This window comes from Chlorocebus sabaeus, chromosome 6, assembly GCF_047675955.1.
Source record: "Chlorocebus sabaeus isolate Y175 chromosome 6, mChlSab1.0.hap1, whole genome shotgun sequence".
In the NCBI taxonomy this organism is placed as follows: Eukaryota; Metazoa; Chordata; class Mammalia; order Primates; family Cercopithecidae; genus Chlorocebus; species Chlorocebus sabaeus.
The window spans coordinates 13,211,234-13,233,992 of NC_132909.1; the positions used below are offsets into that span (position 1 = coordinate 13,211,234).

A 22,759-nucleotide genomic window follows, 5' to 3' on the forward strand; every position below is an offset into this window, starting at 1 on the left:
CTTCGATTCCTTTTGTATTATTAAAAGAAGAGTCAAGGTTTGATGCAGAACTTTTAGGCAGTACTTAAAAGAGAATACAATTCAAACATGTTACAGCAACCCAGACAGAAGTAGTCACTGCTGGTAACAGAGGTCTAGACTTCCATCCTGTCCTGAGCCTTCATCCGGGCCTCTCCCCAGGCCCAGAGGGCAGGTCGCGATTGGTCCAGCCATCCAGGCGGGCCTATTCTTTTGGCCAGGGATTGGTTAAGCGGTGGGCAGCGCTGGTGAATGAGACCAGAAGAGACGCTGCTGGGTGAGGTTTCTGCTGCTGGGTGAGGTTTCTCGTTCCTACAAAGGCTCACCCAGGTAGGGATGCGCAGCTTCTCTGGGTCTGAGTCTGGATGTGATGCCTGGAATGCAGCAGCCATCTTGGCACCAGAGGTGATGCCAATATGTGGAGGAAAGCAGAACAAACAGCAGAACAGCAGAACTGAGCCCTGCATGCCGTGCCCGGAGTTGAGCCAGACAATCCAGTTCTTTTTTTTTTTTTTTTTTTTTTTGAAGACGGAGTCTCACTCTTGTCACCCAGGTTGGAGTGCAGTGACTCGATCATGGCTTACTGCACCCTCCACCTCCCGGGTTCAAGGGATTCTCCCACCTCAGCCTCTTGAGTAGCTGAGATTACAAGCATGCATGACCACGTCTGGCTAATTTTTTTTGGAGAGACAGGGTTTCACTATGGGCTAGTCTTGAACTCCTTACCTCAAGTGATCCACCCGCTGCAGCCTCCCATTACAGGCGTGAGACACTGCGCCCAGCCCATAATTTTTTTAAAAAAGTTAGATTTCAGTAGCATAGGCATTTTCACCACAAGCAATCAGTAACCCAGAGGCTTCTGGGACCTCACAGCTCCTCAAGATGAGATCATATCGACCTGAAAAGATTCCCGACTCCCATGCAGGAGCAATGCGGAGGGAGGATGTCCAGTGTTTTAGCCCCTTTATGATCTCCGTTATACCCCGCCCCCCACCAAGACTCTGATACGGATAGTTGCGGTTTTCTTAACCTTACTATAAGTTTATAGAATATCTATACCAAAATTCTGGGCCCACTCTCCATTCCTGGCTCTGTGGACCCCAAGGATGCCCCCTTCCTCCAGAAAGAGGTCATCATCTACGTCGCTGGTGGGAACAGAACTCAGCACAACTTCTGGGAGGGTTCATTTGTCAATATCTATCACAATGACAAGAAACAAACTCTTTGGCCCAGCAATTCCACCTCCAGGAGTGTGTCCTACACTCAGGTGTCGACATGAGCTAAATGACAGCGTGCATTGGCCAGGCATGGGGGCTTATGCCTATAAATCCCAGTATTTTAGGAGGCCGAGGCGGGAGGACTGTTTGAGCCCAGGAGTTTGAGACCAGCCTGGGCAAGATGGCAAGATTCCTGTCTCTAAAATAAATAAATAAATAAATAAATAAATAAAATAAATGACAGTGTCTAAAGTTATTTACTACAACATTGTAACAGTAAAAGGCTGGAAATGATACAAACGCCTGTCCTTAGGGGCCTCGTTAAAAAAGCCCTGTAAATCCCTCCCATGGAATATGAAGTGGCTATAGAACAACTAAGGTTGTAAGAACAACAACTCTGAATTACCAGAAACTGAGCAACAAAAGTAAGGTCCAGGGCGGGCACGGTGGCTCACATCTGTAATCCCCGCAATTTGGGAGGCCGAGGCATGAGACGCACTTGAGCCCGGGAGTTCCAGACCAGCCTAGGCAACATAGTAAGATGCCCATCTCTACAAAAATTTTTTAAAAATTTAGCCAGGTGGGGTGGCGCCCACCTATAGTCCCAGCTTTCTGGAGGCTGAGACGGAAGGATCGTGTGAGCCCAGCAGGTCTAGGCTGAAATGAGCCATGATCACGCCACTGCACTCCAGTCTGGGCAACAAAGTGAGACTCTGTTTCTAAAATAAACAAATAATAAATAAATAAAATGTACTATTCAATGGTTTTGCAATTAATTTTCTAAACTTGTGGTTAAAAAGAGATAACAGAAAATTTGCCATTTTAGCTATTTTTGAGTGTATGACTCAGTGGCATTCATTACATTCATAGTGTTGTGTAAAACTGGATATCCACGTGTAAAAGAATGGAGCTGGGCCATTACACTCTAAACACAAATTAGAATGGATCCCTCATGTCTTTTTATAACTTCCAGTTTTGGGAAGTTTCTGTACTATCTAATTTTTAAAAATTAGCTTCGCATGGTGAGGGGCACCTGTGGTCCCAGCTACTTGGGAGGCTGAGGTGGGAGGATTGCTTGATCCCCGGAGTTAGAGGCTACAATGAGCTATGATCATGCCACTGCACTCCAGCCTGGGTGACAGTAGACACTGTCTCTTAAAAAATTTTTTTGGAGAGGAAAAAAAAAAGCAAAAAAAGACAAGCTGTTCCTAAGGTGCCTGGGAACCCCAGCCCTCACAGCCTTCTTCATTTAGCGTCTTGCTTCCATGTCTCTGGTTCCATCCCATGTGGTGATGCTACACACGAAACCCGTCTCCTCCTTCATTTCCACAAGAGACCCCATTGCACACAGCTACTGGAGGTACAATAAATAAGCTTTAATGATATTTTGGGCGCTGGAGAAAGACAAGGAGCTTATGTGCCACCAAAGCAACCAATGTTCCTTTGTCTCCTCAACTCTGTGGGGTCCCACTGGCCTCATCACCCCTTGAACCCTTTGCCACTGCCATCCTGCTGGTTCGTTATCTCTTCCCCACACTTCTCTGTTCCCCACTCTTCCATCTCTGTCCACAGCAGATCCTCCGTCCTGCTTATTTTCTCTTGCAGAGCAGCTCAGGCTTTGTATTCTCATTTAGCATCTTGGCCCAAGATCTTTTCTCCCTCAAGGTATTTTCCCAAACAGTTTTCTTTATAAGAGGAATTCTGGTGTCTGCCCTCAAGATCACAGACCTTTTTAAAGTAAACTTGTCAGTTGCATCTGAGCAGCTCGGCCTCCTGGGTCTTGGGTCGCATCCATCTTGGTCCTACAGGAGCGTGTCCTGAGCAACTGCAGTGCCGCCTCCCCCTGCATCCCCTCCCCCTGGAGCTGGAAATAGCGTTTGCTTCTTTTGTGGGTTATTTCCTGCCAGTCCCAGCTTGCTGGCTGCAGATGCTGGCTGAAAGTGGCTGCAGATGCTGGCTGAAAGTGGCTGCAGCTGACTACCTTCTTCAAGTTCACGTCCAGTAGTTGTCTCTGCTCCTTGGACACACCCCAGGCAGCTGCTTGCGGCCTGTGTTGCAGCCTCTGGTGACCAGGGTCAGCGGCTATTTCTTATAACCACAGAAGTCTGACGGATACAGAGAATTGGAAGCTCAAGGCCAGAGGCCAAATTTTTACCAGAATTCTCTGGTGGTCTACACCCTTCTGTGTGGTCTGCTATGCAGTAGAGGCTTAACCTTGCCCAAACAAAGATGAGGCCCTTTATCCTCAGCTCCTGGGCATTCATCTCCAAGCCCTTGGAATATCCTGCTGGTAGCTGATCTGAGAGTCTTGGGCCACTCTGGGCCACATCATAAATGATGTGATTTATGGTGGGGGTCTTGGGCCACACGGTACTGGCTTGATGTATGAGGTCAGTCATGTGGGTGGTGAGCTGCTTAATTCAGCACTTTGGGAGGCCAAGGCAGAAGTATCACTTGAAGCCAAGAGTTCAAGACCAGCCTGGGCAACACAGGGAGACCTCATCTCTACAAATAATAAAAAGATTGGCCAGACATGGTGGCACATACCTGTAGTCGTAGCTACTCAGGAGGCTGAGGTGGGAGGATGACTTGGAGTTGAGAAGTCAAGGCTGCAATGAGCTGTGATCTCACCGCTGCACTCCAGTGTGCCAACAGAGCCAGACCCTGTCTCAAGACAAACAACAAACTCTGGACATGAAGATCTCGAGTGAGCTGCTCTGGTTGGCAGTACTTGCATGTCGTCACATGTCGTTGCTGTGAGAATCAGGTGCTGCCTCTATGGCTCCACTGGGAGAGGGCAGCTGGTAGCTGGCGCCTCATCTCTCTTGGAACATGGGCTGTGCACCTCCTCCCTGTGCTCATCTTAATCCCTATCTTTTTACTGTAACAAGCTGTAACTGTGAGCCTAACAGCTTTCCTGAGTCTAGTGAGTCCTTCTAGCAAATGAACAGAGGGTGGTCTTGGAGACCTCTGAACTTGCACCTGCCCGCCTCGTTTTGAGGTCTGACACAGGGAGGGAGGCTGGTCTCTTTGGAGGGGGTCTTCATCCATTGGGGTGGGGTCCAACTCCGGAGGCCCATGTCCTTGCCAGCTCCAGTCTCTCTCCCTGCTCAGTCCCGACGGTGTCACCTTGTGCCCTCTGTCTGTGGATCCTTGGAAGAGCTGGCCTCTCTGCTCACATCTGAATAGGAGATATACTAGAAGAGGGTTTTCATACTTTAGCCTCGGGGCTCTTTTGAACAAAATCAAACACCTTCCCACCGAAGCCCAATGTGCAAAGAACGGCAGGCCCATCCCCTCCCCTCTCCCTGGAAGCCAGGGCGGTGCTTCTCAAGGTGTGGCCACGGGTGGAATTGAGGCGGGGTTGGGGGAGGGTGGGTATTAAAATGCAGATTCCCTGGCCCTATCACAGACCAGACTGTCTGGGACTGCGTCTTAGCAAAATCTACAGTGGATTCTGCCCAGCAGGAAGGGTTGGGAAATGCTGCTTGGGGCACCAGGAGAAAAGACCCAGGCTCCTGCGGGCATCTGGAGACGTCTGGTCTGTAGTCTGTACAGACCCCACACCCTCCTTAGCTCCAACACTGCACTTACCCCATTAGCCGAGGCGCTGGCATGCTCCTCACCTGGGGAAATAGGAGGGGAAGTCGTCAGGAAGGCATAATGCTGGGAAGCATGGGAAGAAGACATGCCTGCGTGTCAGGGCCCTGAAAATGTCAAGTTCTGCCTCTGCTATTACATGGGGGCGCCATTTCCCTTAATGGTATACACGTGTGAGACAGGGATGGCGGGGGTGCTCTGTAAGGATCTGGTCATCCAGTTATTCACTTGGTTATTAAATATCCATAAATATCGAGCCTGGGCTCTAGAACCAGACGGATGGGTTCAAATTCCATCTCTGTCCTTTAGGAGCTGTGTGAACTTGGACAAGTGACTTAACCTCTCTGTGTTTCAGTTTCCTGGACTATTCAACAGGAGTGTATTTAGCAAATAGTAGTTATTATTCAGCAAATGGTAAATGTCTATTTTGTGCCAGGTACATTCTAAGTGCTGGGGACATAGCTGTGAACAAAAGAGATAAAAATGCCTGTTCTTGGGCAGGCGTGGTGGCTCACGCCTGTAATTCCAGCACTCTGGGAGGCTGAGGTGGGCAGACTGCTGGAGTCTAGGAGTTTGAGACCAGCTTGGGCAACACAGTGAAACTCCATCTCTACTAAAAATATAAAAAATTAGCCAGGCATGGGAGCGCATGCCTGTAATCCCAGCTACTCGAGAGGCTGAGGTGGGAGAATCACCTGAGCCTGGGAGGTTGAGGCTGCAGTGAGCCAAGATCACACAACTACACTACTCCAGTCCGGGCAACAGAGTGAGACCTTGTCTCAAAAAGAAAAAAAACCAAAAACCAAAAACAAAAACCTGCTCTTGTGCAGTTTATGTTAATAAAAACAATAATAGGGTGGGCGCAGTGGCTCACGCCTGTAATCCCAGCACTTTGGGAGGCCGAGGCGGGCGGATCACAAGGTCTGGAGATCGAGACCACGGTGAAACCCCGTCTCTACTAAAAATACAAAAAATTAGCCGGGCACGGTGGCGGGCGCCTGTAGTCCCAGCTACTCAGGAGGCTGAGGCAGGAGAGTGGCGTGAACTCGGGAGGCGGAGCTTGCAGTGAGCCGAGATTGTGACACTGCACTCTAGCCCAGGGGACAGAGTGAGACTCTGTCTCAAAAAAAAAAAAAAAAAAAAAAAAGATAATAATAGTGACAATAATAGTAATAATAACAATAACAATCATAGCTAATCCATACCCGGTATGTGGCTTACAATGTGCCACCTGCTGTGTTAAGTGTTTTACTGTATTATGAGGTACCGTCACCCCATTTTACAGATGAGGAAACTCAGTCATACAGATTAAGCTATTTGCTTACAGTGACATCACTAATCAAGCAGTAGCTTGAGCGCCCAGATACAGGCAGTCTGGCTCTGGAGTTGACACATTGAATCACTCAGTAAACACTTCCTCGAGTGCCTCTTTTATGCCCAGCCCAGTGGTAGGTGGTCCTGGGGACACAGTCATGACAGTGACAGCCTCAGGTCTGCTCTCTTGGGGCTCACAGTCCACTGGGGAAGACAAACAAGTCCCCCACAGTGATGACCCAGAATGGGCAAGGCTGGGGTGGGAGAGCCTAGTGGATGCTTGGCCCATGCTTGGGGGTCAGGGAGGGCTTCCTGGAAGAGGCAGCATCTGTCCGGGATGTGAGGCAGCAGCTTTGTTTAGTGGTTGAGGGAAAAGCTTGGTAGTCAAAGATCCGGCTTCTTCTCTCCATCAACCACTTCCCAGTTGTTTGACCATTAGCAGGTAACTTCATCTGTCAAACAAATATTTCCTCCTCTGTAAAATGGGGAGAACCACTTTGCTGGGTGCTCCCTGATGAGATTGTACAGGCCAGGTGTGGTGGCTCACGCCTGTAATCCCAGTACTTTGGGAGGCTGAGGTGGGTGGATCACATGAGGCCAGGAGTTCGAGACCAGCCTGGCCAACATGGCAAAACCCTGTCTCTCCTAAAAATACAAAAATTAGCTGGGCACGGTGGTGTGTGCCTGTAATCCCAGCTACTCGGGAGGCTGAGGCACGAGAATCGCTTGAACCTGGGAGGTGGAGGCTACAGTGAGCCGAGATCACGCCACTGCACTCCAGCCTGGGCGACAGAGAGCCTATCTCAAAAATAAACAAACATATAAATAATTTAAAAAATTAGAAATTAAAATCGAGGGGGTTATACATACAAAGTGGCACATAGATGGTGCTCAGCAAAGTATCGCTCCTTTGATTACAGAATTAGCTGGTGCACTTCTCCAGAAGGAGCCATGGGAGGGTGCTCCAGGCAGGGGAACGGCCTGTGCAAATCTCCTGAGGTGTGACAGCATCAGACCCTTTTAGAGCTGAGGATCAGAGGTGCCAGTTCCTGCCAACTTCTCCTAGGAGTCACTCCTGAACAAGGCAGATGGAGTAAGGCTGAGGGGTTAGGCATTATTTCACCCTCTATCCATCTGGCAGGGACTCCCACATCACCTGAATTAAATTCCAAAGTCCCGACCACAGCCTTAAGGCCCTATATGCTCTTCTTCCACTCTGTAAATAAGATTTGTAAATGAACCAGTGAACGAGACTCCCTGGCTCCGAGACTCCCTGGCTCTGCACCGTCATTGGTCAAATGGGGGAAACCTCATGGCAGTGGGGTGATGATTCAGTGAGAAGCACATGGGAAGGACTCAGCACAGAGCCCAGCACATAGTAGGTGCTCAATTATGGCAGCTCTGGTGATGCTCACTCGAGGGAGACAGATGATGGCACCAAAGGAACTCACGGGAACATCTGGACCGATAGAAATAAACCCCGATACCCAGGAGGGTCAGAAGAATCACGATTCCCAGAATCAGGAAGATGATGATGTTACTGGACATGCCTGAGGGCTCACTGGGAGGTCCCTCTGAAAGACAAGGAAACAGGTATTTAGGTAAGAAAACTCTTGGGGTTTATCCCTCATTCTTGAAATGGCATCTCGAATTTCCTTGGGGAGCCGCCACTTCACCTGCCTCAGTCTAGTTAATTTAGGTGGACTGGATCCCACCCTCTGGTTCCTAGAATGGGACTTTGACACAGGCCTGGCCAATCAGAATATTCCATTCTCCCTGGCTGCTATGATTGGTTCATAGGTGGGCTGTGGCCTAAGCTGGGCCAATGAGAGCCAGCCCTGGGACTTTGGCTACAGTTATTGAAAGTGGTGTGTTTTTTTCTCCTGTTGTTGCTATTGTGGTAGGATGTAAGCCTGTCGCTGCTGAGGGCCATCTTGCTTCAAAGCCTGCCTGGGAATAAAGCCAGTATAACAAAAAGAGACAAGAGATGTACAAAATAAAAGTTTCTGGGTTACATGGTTGGAGCCCCTGGATCTAACCATACCTGAAGGTGATTTTTCAATACAGTCTTGTTTTGTTTGTTTTTTTGTTTAGACTACTTTGTGTTTCTGTCAATTGCAATTGATAGAGGTCTGCCTAATACATTTGGAAAGGCCTGCGTCTCTGAGAGAGAGGGATTCCACATCTATCCCAACCTGTGTGTGTGGAGGGAGTGTATACAGGCAGTTGAACAACGGTACCAGTGGTATAGGTATGGAGTTAACAGGGGAGTACAACTGGCCCCACTGGTCCTTTTGTGAGAAGGCTTAGGAGAAGGATGGGAGCCAGAGAGCACTGGAGAGGGAACCCTGCCTCGACCTCTTCCTTTGGTCCCTGTTCTCCCGACCCAGGGAGTTCCTCACCTTTGACCTGGACGGTCAGTTCTGCCTGGCGAGCTCCTAGGGCATTGGTGACATTGCAGATGAAAGTTGTGTTGATTGGTTTATCCACAGGACGGATCAGGAGCTGGGCGCCCTGGGCCACAGCGAAGGGTGGCAGGGGACCCATGGTCCTGGGAGCGACAGAAAGGTGAGGAGGTGGCCTCTGCTGCAGGTCCGGAGTGACAGTGATTGAGGACTCACTGCGTGCCAGAAACCCTCACGCCCTCTATGGCATAAGCGGAGAGCAACTCTGGAGGCCCCCAACTCTTCCCTCCCTCTCACGCCCACACCCAACCCATTAGCCAATCCTGTCGGCCCCGCCTTAAGATCTACCCAGAATCCCACCGCTCCTCAGGGCTTCCAGGGCCACCTCCCTGCTCTGGCGTGGTGCATCCGGGCCCCCAGCAGCCGCCTCCACACTGGGCTCTGTTTCTGCCCTCGCCCCCTCGTCTTTTCCCCACATGGCCACCAGAGGTCGCCTGTGAACCCTAAGTCAGTTCCCATCCCTTAGCTCAGTACCCTGTGGCGGCTCAGCCTGGCTCAGAGTTAAACAGAAGTCTTCTCCTGTCACAGGCCCTACATGATCTGGTCCCTGCTACCTCTGCCCACGTTTTCCATTACTCTCCCCTTTGCTTCAGCCTCTGCATCCACAGTGGCCTCCTTGTTGGTCCTCAAACTCTCCAGTTAGGTGTCCAGTGTGTTTGCTTATGCAGGGACTGATGGATAGAAATGGGTTTGCCCATGCTGTTCCCTCTGCCCGAATGCTTTCCCCCCAGGTACCCGCAGAGCTCACCCTCATCTCCTTCAGGCCTCTGCTGGGACGTCACCTTAGTAACACCTCACTTGGCCACCCTATTTCAACTGCGACAATCACCCTTCCCATTCCCTTCTCTCTTTTATTTAATTATTATTTTTTTGAGACAGGGTCTCACTCTGTCACCCAGGCTGGAGTGCAGTGGCACCATCTTGGCTCACTGCAACCTCCACCTCCTGGGTGTACAGAATCTCCCCACCTCAGCCTCCTGAGTAGCTGGGACTACAGGTGTGTGCCACCACACCCGGCCAATTTTTGTATGTTTTTTGGTAGAGATGGGGTTGTGCCATGTTGGCCAGGCTGGTCTCGAACTCCTAGCCTCAAGTGATCCTCCCATCTCTGCCTCCCAAGGTGCTGGGATTACAGGCATGAGCCACGACACCCAGTCTCATTCCCTTCTCTGCTTTATCTTCTCCATGGCATTTATCACCATTGCACACACACTACACACTTTATGACTTTATCTTGCTTCTTGTTTCTTTCACCATTAGAATGGAAGCTCCATATGGGGAGGAAATTTGGTCTGTTTTATTGACTCGCATATGTCGGTTAGTTGCACCTGGCTTACTTACTACAGTAAGTAGTCAAGGAACACTGGTTTAATGAACAGAGGTGGAGGAGATGGAAGCATCGGGCTTTGGGCATCTGCAGAGCTGGGATGCAAACGCAGCCAACCGGATCAAGAGCCTGAATTGTGGCACTTTGAGGCAGGACAGTAAAGGCACCGTCATACCAATCGAAAACCTTTGACCAGCAATTCCTTCCACTGACAACTGCTGACAAGTGACCACTGGGGATGGTCACCACCATGGCATATGCAGAGTTGAAAATGGAAAATGACATCTGTGTCCTCTACTGGGGACTGGTTAAATAACTGATGTCATCCACATATGTTGGAATCCCTTCCCTGCCCTTTGGGAGGCCCAGGCGAGAGGACTGCCTGAGTACAGGAGTTCAAGACCAGCCTGGGCAACAGAGTGAGATCCTGTCTCTATTCTTAAATTTTTTTTTTTTTTTTTTTTTTTTTTTATTAAAGTGATGGAATCCCAGCAACACTGAAAAAGGGGCCAGGTTAGCCAGGCGTGGTGGTGTGTGCCTATAGTCCCAGCTATCTGGGAGGCTGAAGCTGGAGGATCACTTGAGCCCAGGAGTTCAAGGCTGCAGTGAGCTATGATTGTGCCACTGCATTCCATCCTGAGCAACAGAGTGAGGCCCTGTGTCAAAAAACAAACAAACAAAAAACAGGGGATCTGGGGGTACTCTGAAGTGCATAATATGATTGATGGATGAATAGAGGGACCGAAGGAATCACAGAAACATGATAAAGCAAGCACTGTAAAATGTTAGTGGGGGAATTCACGTGGTGGTATCTTAAGTGTTCACTGGAAAATTCCTACGATTTTTCTGTATGTTTGACAGTCTCCCTAATACAACGTGGGGGAAAATGGAGTGTGGATCTCTGTGCTTTGACATGGAAACGTATTCACAAGATACAGGAAAAGTTTCAAAATTATATGTATAGCATAATTCCAGTCTTTGTTAGAAACAGAGAAGAAAGACAGAAGGATGTATAATAAGTGGTCACTGGGTATTTCTGGAAGGGGCTGGGTACACTTGACTATAGGTGCTTCTTTATTCTTTTTTCTCATAACAATTTGGTTGATATTTCTACAGTGGATACAAGTTACTTTTGTAATAAGGAAAAAGACGTAAGGCTGGGCAAGGTGGCTCACACCTGCAATCCCAGCACTTTGGGAGGCTGAGGTGGGTTGACTGCTTGAGCCCAGGGGTTGGAGACCAGCCTGGGTAATGTGGTGAAACCCTGTCTCTGCAAAAAAATACAATGAAATTAGCTGAGTATGGTGGCGTGTGCCTGTAGTCCCAGCTACTCAGGAGGCTGAGCCAGGAGGATCACCTGAGCCCAGGGAGGTCCAGGCTGCAGTGAGCTATGATCACACTGCTGCACTCCAGCCTGGGTGACAGAGCCCCTTCTTAAAAAAAAGAAAAAAAGGTGGTTCAGTAAAATTATGTATTATAAAATTTTGTATTACCCCTTTGCCTTTTTCTCATCCTGCTCTTGACCCCAGTTTCAGTATGAATCTGGAGAAATCTTATTGCTGTGAGCCTCAACTTTCTCATCTAGACAATGGGGATAGTACTTGCTCCATCCAGAGATAACCAAGTAGGTTATATAAGGTGACGGTGAGGTGGTTACAGTCGAGAGTTGGGGTGTCCAATCTTTTGGCTTCCCTGGGCCACACTGGAAGAAGAAGAACTCTCTTGGGCCATACATAAAATACACTAACACTAATGATAGCTGATGAGCTAAAAAAAAATTGCAAAAAAGAAATCTCATAATGTTTTAAGAAAGTTCACAAATTATGCGGCCTGCAGGTTAGACAAGCTTGGCCAAGAGGCGGAGGACCAGCTTTGGAGCCAGGGCTGATTCAAGGGCCGCTTCTGCCCTCTTGTGGCTGGTCTTTAACCTGGGCATGACAACAGCTGCTGACTCTGCACAGCATGTGGTCACGTGGGATTCGGGGGAAGTACAGGGCACAGAGCAGGCATACCCCAAGAGCAGGTGCATCCACCAGCCAGGATTAAACCACCTGCTAAACGCCTCAACTGGAAAACAGAGATGTCGAAACAGAGATGCCCCCCCATTGGGGGACCCTGAAGTCAACCTCCTCTTTTTTTCTTTTCTGAGTCCCCTTGCTCTCTTAGACCAGGGTTCCAGGCCCCCAGCCTCTCCTCCCTCAGACCCAGGGGTCCAGGCCCAGCCCTCCTCCCTCAGTCCCAGGAGTCCAGGCCTCCAGCCCCTCCTCCCTCAAACCCACAAATCCACACCCCCAGCCCCTCCTCCCTGAGACCCAGGACTCACGTGCTCCAGTTGTAGCCTGTGGGCTCTGGGTTGCTGCGAGCGTCGCAGGTCAGGGTGGCCTCATTCTGGCTGAGGTACCAGTTGTTATCATAGCCAGAGATGGATACCTCTGGGGGATCTGCAGGAAATGGACACAGAGGTTCAGAGACAGGGAGACTTTGGGGAGCCAAGGGCTACGTGGGATTCACGTCACTGCAGGAAAAGGCCTGGGGATATTTGGAAAACAGCAGGAGCTGGAGAGGCCTAGGAGGACTCTAGGGAGATGGGGTGCCGCAGAGAGCAGAAGCCTGGGAGTCTGTGGTCAATGGGCACATGGAGAGGGCTTCTGAGGACCTGCTTTTCTCCACTAGCTTTCCTGGGTAGCCCGGACCAGGCATGTCTTGGGTGTCCTGCAGGAAAAGGCCTCCTCCTTTTCTCACTCATAGGCAATGACCACTCATAACACACGGCAGTGTATTCAAGGCTCCGACAAGTCCTGCGGGAAAGAGTCCTGGATAACCCTGCTCTAGGCTGCTGCTCAGCCATCCCAGATGTGATTTCAATGTCCTCAGGGGGCAGGCCAATGGGACAGGGTTTTTTGGGGGCGAGGGGTAGGAGTCAGTGTAGATTTCCTCCTAGCTCAGACCCAGTGACAGTGTTGAGGGACTCCAGGATAGACAGTACCTGAGGGAATCTGTGTACCACTTGCCTGGCAGGGGAGTAGGCAGTATAGACAATGATGGGAGGAACAGTATGAATGATGCCTAGAAGAGCTTGTGTGGATATTACTGATGGGCTCAGTGTAGACAGGATATTGGAATATTACAGTAGATGCTATATTGTCAGGCCAGTGTTGAAAATGTTGTGGTGGGGGTGAGATCACTCCCACATATAGACTGTGACCCCAGGAGCTGGTGAAATTAAGACAAGCCCTGTGTGTGTGTGTGTGTAGACAGTATTTGGATGAGCCAGTGTAGACAATGTGGGAGCTTAGTCTAGATCTGTGCTGTCCAATGTGGCACTTACTGGCCACATGTGACCATTGAGCATGCGAAATATAACCAGGCTGAAATACACACCAGATTTCAAAGGCTTTACTAGGGCAAAATAAATGGGAAAGATCTCAAGAATAATTAAAAAAAAACAATTACAAGTTGAAATAATATTTTGGGTATATTGGGCAATTATTAAAATTAACTTTGGCCAGGCTCATGCCTATAATCCCAGTACCTTGGGAGGTTGAGGCAGGAGGATTGCTTGAGCCTAGGAGTTTGAGACCAACCTGGGCAACATAGGGAGATCCTGTCTCTATAAAAAATAAAAATAGGCTGGGTGTGGTGACTCATGTCTGTAATCCCAGCATTTTGGGAGGCCAAGGTGGGTGGATCATGAGGTCAGGAGTTTAAGACCAGCCTGGCCAACATGGTGAAACCCCATCTCTGCTACAAATACAAGAATTAGCTAGGCACTGTAGCCAGGTCTTGTAATCTCAGCTACTCAGGAGGCCGAGGCAGGAGAATCGCTTGAACCCGAGAGGCGGAGGCTGCAGTGAGCCGAGATCGCACCACTGCACTCTAGCCTGGGTGACAGAGGAAGACTCCGTCACACACACACACACACACACACACACACACACACACACACAAATTAGCTGGGCATGGTGTCACATGCCTGTAGTCCCAGTTACTCAGGAGACTGAGGTTGAGGTGGGAGGATCAATTAAGACCAAGAGGTTGAGGCTGCAGTGAGCTGTGCCACCGCACTACAGTCTGTGTGACATAGTAAGACCCCGCCTCAAATAAATAAATAGATAAATAAATAAACAAATACATTTCATCTCTTTCTTTTCTTTTTTTGATTTTGAGACAGAGTCTTGCTCTGTTGCCCAGGCTGGAGTGCAATGGCGCGATCTTGCTCACTGCAACCTCAGCCTCCCAGGTTCTAGCAATTCTCCTGCCTCAGCCTCCTGAGTAGCTGGGGTTATAGGCACCTGTCACCATGCCTGGCTAATTTTTGCATTTTTTGAGACCAGCCTGGCCAACATGGTGAAACCCCGTCTCTGCTACAAATACAAAAATCAGCTGAGGCAGGTGGCTCACTTGAGGTCAGGCTGGTCTGGAATGCCTGACCTCAGGTGAGCCACCTGCCTCAGCCTCCCAAAGTGCTGGCGTGAGCCATGTGCCTGGCCTCTTTCTTTTAATTTTTTTAATGGGGTGGCTGCTGGAGAATTTAAAATCCTATATGCAGCTTGCGTGCTATTTCTGTTAGACAGCACTGGTTAGAGAGTCCCTGGGGCTGTCAGTGGAGATAAACGTGTGGGTGTCAATGTTGATGACGCTGTGAGGGAGCTGCTGGAGGTAATGCTGTGCAGGAGAACCAGGACAGATGCTGTCAGGGGCCGTGCAGACAGAACACAAGGAGGCCAGTGTGGTGATGTGGGGCGAGACTCCATAGCCTGTAAGTGAGCCAGTGTAGACAACATTGGGCAGAGGAGCATGGAGACTACTCTGGAGGACTCTGCAGACACTGCTGAGGGGAGCCAGCACAAACAATGTGGGAAGATCAATGCAGCCAGCACCCGGCAGAGATGGTCGATCGTGGCTCAGGGGAACTGGTCGATACAATGTGGGAGGTGAATGCAGACAGTTCTCCAGGGAGTCAGTGTAGACAGTGTCGAGGGGCACTTTAGAGAGTGCCCAGGAGAACCAGTGTAGAAAAAGTGGGGTGTTTATGTAGACAGTGGTCACAGGAGCCAGTGTAGACACCATGTGAGACAGTGAAAACACCCCACAGCTGATGGCCGAAATAGCTGGTGTAGACAATGGGGATAGCGCTGTCTGTGGCCCAGAAGAGCCAGTGTAGACAATGGTAAGGCAGTGTAGAAAATAGACAAGAGGCCAGGTGCAGTGGCTCACGCCTGTAATCTCAGCACTTCGGGAGACTGGGGTGGGAGGATCACTTGAGCCTAGGAGTTTGAGACCAGCCTGGGCAACGTAGCAAAACTCTCTCTACAAAAAATTGTAAAATTAGCTGGGCATGGTTGCTGTACCTCTAGTCCAAGTTACTTGGGAGACTGAGGGGGGAGGATCGCTTGAGCCTGGAAGGTTGAGGCTGTAGGAGCCATGATCATGCCCCTACACTCCAGCCTGGGTGATAGAGTGAGACCCTGTCCAAAAAAAAAAAAAAAAAAAAGGCCGGGCATGGTGGCTCATGCCTGTAATTCCAGCACACTTTGGGAGGCCAAGGCAGGCAGATGACCTGAGGTCAGGAGTTTGAGAACAGCCTGGCCAACATGGTGAAACCTTGTCTGTATTAGAAATACAAAAATTAGACAGGTGTGGTGGCATGCACTGTAATCCCAGCTATTTGGGAAGCTGAGGTAGGAGAACCACCTGAACTTGGGAGGCAGAGGTTACAATGAGCCGAGACTGTGCCACTGTACTCCAGCCTGGGTGACAGAGTGAGACTTTATTTCAAAAAAGAAAGAAAGAAAGAAAGAAAGAAATGGACAAGGGAGTGGGTGTGTAGACAAGAAGGGAGGCAGTGCTGATCATGGCCAGGAGAACCAGTGTAGCAATGTGGGGAAAGTCATTGTGGATAGTTGCCTGGGGAAGCAGGTGTAGGCAGTTTGGGGGCAGTGTAGACTGTGCTCAAGGGAGTCAAGAGTGTGGGGTATCCATGCAGACAGTGGCTAGAAGAGCCAGGGCAGAAAATCTGGGTACCAGCATTGACTATGGCCCGAGTAAACTGGTGTAGGCAATAGGGACAGTGCTGTTTATGGCCCAGGGGAGCTGGTGCAGATAATGGGGGTGGGTCGTGTAGACAGGAGTCAGGGGAGCCAGTGCAGATGAAGGAAGCAATGCCTACAGTGCTTTGGGGAGTCAGTGTAGACAGTGGTGGGGGCAGCCTGGCAGGGGATCTTGCCGTCACTGACTCGGGCACACTCACAGTAGACGGTGAGGTTCACAGTCAGCAGCTGAGGCTTCTCAAAGCTCTCGTGCTCCACCTTGCAGGTCACACTCTTGCCGTCCACCTGGCTTGAGGGCACCAAAATCCAGAGGCTGGTGACAGTGACTGTGCCAGACAGGAACCCTGGCGCCTGGCTGGTATTGGGCATCCCGCCCAGGTCTGAGTGCCAGGTGATGTGGGCCGGCGGGCGACCGCCTGTGGAGACGCAGCGGGCCACGGGCACCGGCTTTCCAGTGAGCTGGACCTTCTGAACCTCAGCTGTGTTCTGGGGCTTCGCTGGGAAGAGGAACAAAAGCAACAGGTCATTCAATGAACCCCTCCGTGGTAGAAGGAGGCATTCATTAAGGGTACAGGATGGCATGGTGGCTGGGCGGGGTGGCTCATGCCTATAATCCCAGAACTTTGGGAGGCTGAGGTTGGTGGATCACTTGAGGTCAGGAGTTCGAGACCAGCCTGGCCAACACGGGGAAACTGTCTCTACTAAAAATGAGCCAGGGTGTGGTGGCACACACCAGTAATCCCAGTTACTTGGGAGGCTGAGGCCGGAGAACTGCTTGAACTTGAGAGGTGGAGGTTGCGGTGAGCTGAGATTGTCACTGCTCTCCAGCCTGGGCAACAGAGCGAGAATCTGTCTCAAAAAAAGAAAAAGAAAAAAAAAAAAAGGATACAGGATGGCATGGTTTAAACCCCTGCTGTGTCCCTGAGCAGCTGGGTGGTCTTGGGCAAGTCTGTGCCTCAGTTTCCTTGTCTGTCGACAGGGGTAGTGATGGCACCATAGGCAATGAGAATATGCAGGTGAAGCTCTCAGAATGGCACCATAAATACTGTTTGCTGGAAAGTGCTGGGGCCCAGCAGTGACCAAAATAGCCCTGGTTCTGCCCTCATGGGTACAGTCCAAGGGGGCAGACAGACTCTTTCCTAGGCAGTGATGACTCAGAGAGGGCAAGGCTGGGAAGGGGAAACCCAAAGGGGGTTATCCTAGTCTGGGGCTCAGTGGAGGAGAGGAAGCCTGAGCCCTGAAGTTGAGAAGGGAAGTAACTTGCCCACGGTGACACAGCTGTAAGCAGCAGAGCTAGGCTTTCACATAAGGTCTGTCTGACTCAAAACCACCTTGACCATCTCTTAATCATCATCCTGGTGATTCCCAAACCTGGAACTTGCTTCCCCATCATTACCTGTATTATTTACCGAAGATTTCTCCTTAACTTGACTTGCTGTTTCTGTTTTACCCTCATCCTAAACCATGATACCTGGAATCCCAGGCTTGCTGGAGCGACAAGAGCTGCCTGTGGTTGGGTGTTGTGTGCCAGGCGCAGTTCCAAGCCCTTGACATTTCATGAATTTCTCATGCACAGGCCTGGAATAGTTCTTGGCACATAAGCTTAAAAAAACCAAACCAAACCAAACCAAACAAAACAAAAACAAGTTGGGCGTGGTGGCACATTCCTGTAATTCCAGCCACAGGGAGGGCAGGAACATCCCTTGAGCGCAGGAGTTCCAGGCTGCAGTGAGGACCTACTGTGACCACACCACTGCACTCCAGCCTGGGCGACAGAGCTAAACTCTGGCTCAAAAAAAACAGGGTCAGTTTTTTTGAATCCTCATGGTGATCCCCATCCCACAGATGAGGAAACTGAGGCACAGAGACTTCTTGCTCAAGTTCCAAGAGGAGGGCCTCATGGAGCTCATGAAAATGAAAGCAGATCCTCTCCTCTTTTGGGTATCAGGATCCTTGCTTTCCTGTCTGTCTGTTTCAACTTTCTCCTTTTTCACCAAATAAAGTAACAGTAACTGATAGCTCTAAGGGGCTCACATGGGCCAGCGGTGAAGCTCTAAGTCTGCACCGGGACACTCAGGACAGCTTTCCAAGGGTGATACTATTGTCACCAACCCTTTTACAGATGAGGAAAGGAGGGGCCGAGAAGAGGCCACCCAGGCCTCCTCCCTTCCTTTTGGGTCCCCTCCCAGCTCCCTTTCCAATATACCCCTCCCTCTCCCTCAGGGCGTTCTGACCCCAAGATTGGGGGTCGTTACTCCAGGAGATCTCTGTTCCCTTCCTGCCCTGCAGCCCCTCCCCCCATGTGCCTCCCCCCACCCCACCCCCATCATTGCGCTGCCCCTCCTTTTGTCCCCAGGGAATCTGCTGTGGAGGGAATCCCCCTCCCTCTCAGGCCTCCCCCTTCTTTGCTGACTTCCCTGATCCTCCCACCAAGTCTCCACCTTTCATTCAGCCTCCCCAAAACCCCTGCTCACCAAGCACTCGGAGCCAGATATCCACGCTCCTGCTGCCCTGTGGGAACGTGACGAACAGGCAGGTGTAGTTGCCTTCATCCTCGACGCGCAACCCGAACATCCTCAGTGAGGCATCCCGCAGCTCCGTGCCCAGTCTGGCGGCCACGAATTCCAGCCGTTTGGGCTCCGAATAGTTGGGGCCCTGCGTTTGGTGGAAGACGGCCATGCTGCCGGATTCACCATGCCGTGACCAAGTCAGCTGTGACACGTGTGTCTCCTCCATGCCGGGCACCTGTAGGTAGCAGGGCAGCGTCACGGAGTCGCCCAAGAAGCCGGGCACCTGGGTGGGCGCCTGCACGATGATGTCCCCTGCGGAGAACCGAAGAGAAGGTGTCAGACCTGGGGTGTTCCTGGGCTAGATAGTGAGGGGTCCGGGAGCCCGGGCACCTGAGCGTGCAATTGCATGCTGGGGCCCTGGAGCCCTGGTGGATGGTGGGGTGTGGGGGGAGGGGGGACTGGGGCACTAGTTGGGGTCAAGGCAGGTGAGGAGGGTAAGGGCATCCGGGATGGTCTGCAACTTGGCCGTGTTCCTTCACTTTGGCTATTTATTACTATATTTCTTCTATTATTACCGTATTTCCCTCAATCTCAATATCACTGATTTAAAAAATTGTGGTAAATATTGTGGTTAAAAAACTAAATTTACCATTTAAGCCATTTAAAGCATACAGTTCAGTGGCACTACGTACATTTCACGATGTTGTGCAACCGTCACCATTATACAGCTCCAGAACTTTTTCTTTTCTTTTTTTTGAGACGGAGTCTCGCTCTGTCACCCAGGTGGAGTGCAGTGGCCCGATCTCTGCTCATTGCAAGCTCTGCCTCCGGGGCTCAAGCGGTTCTCCTGCCTCAGCTTTCTGCGTAGCTGGATGACAGACTCCCACCACCACACCCGGCTAATTTTTAAATTTTTTTTTTAGCAGAGATGGGGTTTCCCCATGTTGGCCAGGCTGGTCTTGAACTCCTGGCCTCAAGTGATCCTCCTGCCTCGGCCTCCCAAAGTGTTGGGATTACAGGTGTGAGCCACCGCACCTGGTCCAGAACTTTTTCATCACACTGGTATCTTAGCTTTCACATACCATGACTGTCGTTATTTACAGCACAATTGCCATTAGGGGTTAGAATACCCCCAATGTAGAAAATGGGGAGAAATCCTGGATCTTCAAATTCATGAAAGGCTGTATTATTACTCTGGGTGGATCCTCTCTCATACACACACACATACACGCACACACACAATAAATATATATATACACACACAAAATATAAAAATAAAATATATATTATTTATTTACTCATTAAATGAATAATAAAATATATATTATTTATTATATAGATAACATGTATGTTATAAATATAATATATTTAATATTTACTAAGAAATATATTGGGCCGGGCGCGGTGGCTCACGCCTGTAATCCCAGCACTTTGGGAGGCCGAGGCGGGCGGATCACAAGGTCAGGAGATCCAGACCACGGTGAAACTCCGTCTGTACTAAAAATACAAAAAATTAGCTGGGCGTGGTTGCGGGCGCCTGTAGTCCCAGCTACTCGGGAGGCTGAGGCAGGAGAATGGCGGGAACCCGGGAGGCGGAGCTTGCAGTGAGCCGAGATCGCTCCACTGCCCTCCAGCCAGGACAGAACGAGACTCCGTCGCAAAAAAAAAAAAAAAAAAAAAAAGAAATATATTGTACATTATGATGTAATATATTATTATTTATATAATACATAATATATAATATATATATTTATCAGGAGTTTGAGACCAGCCTGGCCAACATGGTGAAATCCTGTCTCTGCTAAAAACACAAAAATATTAGCCAGGCATGGTGGCACATGTCTGTAATCCGAGCTACTCGGGAGGCTGAAGCAGGAGAATCGCTTGAACCCGGGAGGAGGAGGCTGCAGTGAGCCAAGATCAGGACACTGCCCTCCAGCCTGGGTGATGGAGTGAGACTGTTTCAAAATTTAAAAAAAAAAAAAAAAAAAAAAATGAATGAATGGCCAGTTCCCTTGGAGTCAGACATTGGGGGTCAGAGGGGTAATGGTGTCAAGTGTCACCCACTGTCCGCCTCCCCAACTTGAACCATCCTCTCCGTCCAGACCCAGTCGGCCGTTATGGCCTGGGTGTGCTGAGCAGGGACCTGGGTAAGGTAATCCCGCATGAGTCACCATCTGCTGATTTTCCGAGATTCTCTTGCCTTTTTGGGAAATGTCCGCACCCAACTCCATCCCCTTTCCGAGGGGCCCAGAGGAGGGTCTTGTGCCTACCCCATGTTGCTGCCAATTTCGAGGAAGTTCTAAACCCAACTCCGACCGCTCTCCGGATGGCTACGAGGAGGGTCCTGCCCTCGCCCCGTGTTCCTTCAAAACCCCGGGGCAGAGATGGGGGGTGGGTGGCGCCGGGCGGCGCCGTCATCTTCGGGGACCCAGGGGGCCAAGTACCCGGCTTGGATGCGGAGCTGGGAGAGAGAGAGGGGCCGCCGGACTGCGCGGAGGTCACTCACCGGTTCCTGGGGGTGGCCAAGACAGCTCCAGTAGCGTCAGTAGCAGCGGAGGCCATGCGGCGGCCATGGTTCGGGCCATGCCAGTTGCTCCGGACAGCTGGGCCTCAGGCGGGCGCCTCCTTCTCGCTTCCCGGCGCCAGCTCGCTCTGCCGCGGCCGCTGCGAGTCCAGCTCCCGGAGCTCGGGTCCTGGAATCCCCGGGGGGCCGCTCCGTCAGTGCCTGGGGTGGGAAGGGGAATACCCACTTCTTCAAATTCCAGACCAGTGAGCCGAGGGGAGTTGGCGGCCAGTCCCCTCAGGCACGGGGGCGTCACCCAGGCTTCGCCCCCCCTACGCCCCGGCGCGCCTGCGCCTGCGCAGGTCTCTCCCGGCTCTCAGTCCCGCTACAGACGCGCGCGAGCTCCCTCAGTGCGCTCTAGAAGAGGCGGCTTCCCGTGTGAGGACGCCCACATCCCAGGTGAGGAAACGGAGGCACGCGGAGAGATTCAGCAACTTACTAACGGCTCGCGGTTGCCGAGTGGCAGAGCTGAGGTTTCAACTCGTGATGGGACAGATCCTGAGCCCGCCAGGCTATCCTTCCCCTCAGCCTAAACCCATGGGCTTTGGGGTCAGACAAGACCTGGGCTCATGTTAAGGAAGTGGTTTCTCCTCGAGGGCCCTCAGATTCTTTATCTGAAAAATGGGCATAGTAGGGCGCGGTGGCTCAGCAATTTGGGAGGCTGAGGCAGAAGGACTGTGTGAGCCCAGGAGTTAGAGGCTGCGGTGAGCCACCCTCGCGCCACCGCACTACAGCTTGGGTGACAGAGCCAGACCTGTCTCAAAAAAAAAAAAAAAAAAAAAAAGTTGAGGGCTGGGGCGCAGGCGCAGTGGCTGACCCCTTTAATCCCAGCACTTTGGGAGGCCGAGGCAGGAGGATCAGCTGAGGTCAGGAGTTCAAGGCCAGCCTGGCCAACATGACACAAACCCATCTTTACTAAAAATACAAAAATTAGCTGGCATGGTGGCACATGCCTGTAATCCCAGCTACTAGGGAGGCTGAGACAGGAAAATCACTTGAACCTGGGAGGTGGAGGTTGCAATGAGCCAAGATCAGGCCTCTGCACTCCAGCCTGGGTGACAGAGCGAGACTCTGTCAAAAAAAAAAAAAAAAAAAAAAAAAAAAAGAAAGAAAGAAAGAAAGAAAAAAGGGCATACAGCATGGTCTGTAAAGCTTAAACAAGGAACTGCTTAGCTCAATTTCGGGGATATAGTGTATACTAAATAAAAAGCAGATATACCAACAATAGCAGCAGTGGCAGTGACAATTATTGTTATTGTTGCTTTACAGTTGCCATCAAATAATAATGTTCATGAGAATGGTAATTCATTCATTCTTCACTCAACATATATTTATTGAGCCAGTCAGTATCCCAGGTGCTGGGGATACAGCAGAAAATAAGACAGACAAAAATCTCTGCCTTTAATGAAGACCGTGTTCTGGTGGAGGGAAACAGACCATAAACAGATTAATACCAGAACTCCAGCAGGTCTGGGGGAGATAAGAGTTATAGACCAACCTGCAGTAGGGAGAGGGGAGGAGGGTGGGAGGAAGGGAGGGGGAGAGAGAGAGAGAAATAGAAACAGAGAGACACACTCAGAGATAAGGGCTGGGAGACAGAGACAGAGAAAGATTGAAAGAGATAGAGACACAGCATAGACAGAGCGAGATGAGATTGAAATGAGAGGTGACAGAGAGACTCAGAAAGTCAAA

At 50.5% G+C, this 22,759-nt stretch overlaps 1 protein-coding gene across 8 annotated transcripts; it reads right to left on the reverse strand.

Moving 5' to 3' along the window:
- Positions 1-38: 38 nt before the first annotated feature.
- Positions 39-21,312, reverse strand: PVR (PVR cell adhesion molecule). 8 transcript variants are annotated; one of them, XR_012093143.1, is made up of 8 exons: positions 21,011-21,311; positions 18,466-18,813; positions 16,192-16,488; positions 12,265-12,382; positions 8,552-8,795; positions 7,601-7,723; positions 4,830-4,861; positions 39-4,432 (listed from the first exon to the last, which is right to left on the reverse strand). XR_012093143.1 is itself a non-coding variant. In XM_073016295.1 (8 exons), exons 1-8 carry the CDS (start codon positions 21,087-21,089, stop codon positions 4,361-4,363), a joined length of 1,182 nt encoding a protein of 393 aa, XP_072872396.1. In that variant the 5' UTR covers positions 21,090-21,311; the 3' UTR covers positions 517-4,360. The 8 variants fall into 8 exon arrangements, 5 of the variants coding, with proteins under 5 accessions (XP_072872396.1, XP_072872395.1, XP_072872394.1 ...); XR_012093142.1 differs by having other exon boundaries at positions 7,565-7,723; XM_073016295.1 differs by having other exon boundaries at positions 517-4,432; positions 7,637-7,723; positions 8,552-8,700.
- Between the last annotated feature and the right edge of the window lie 1,447 nt (positions 21,313-22,759).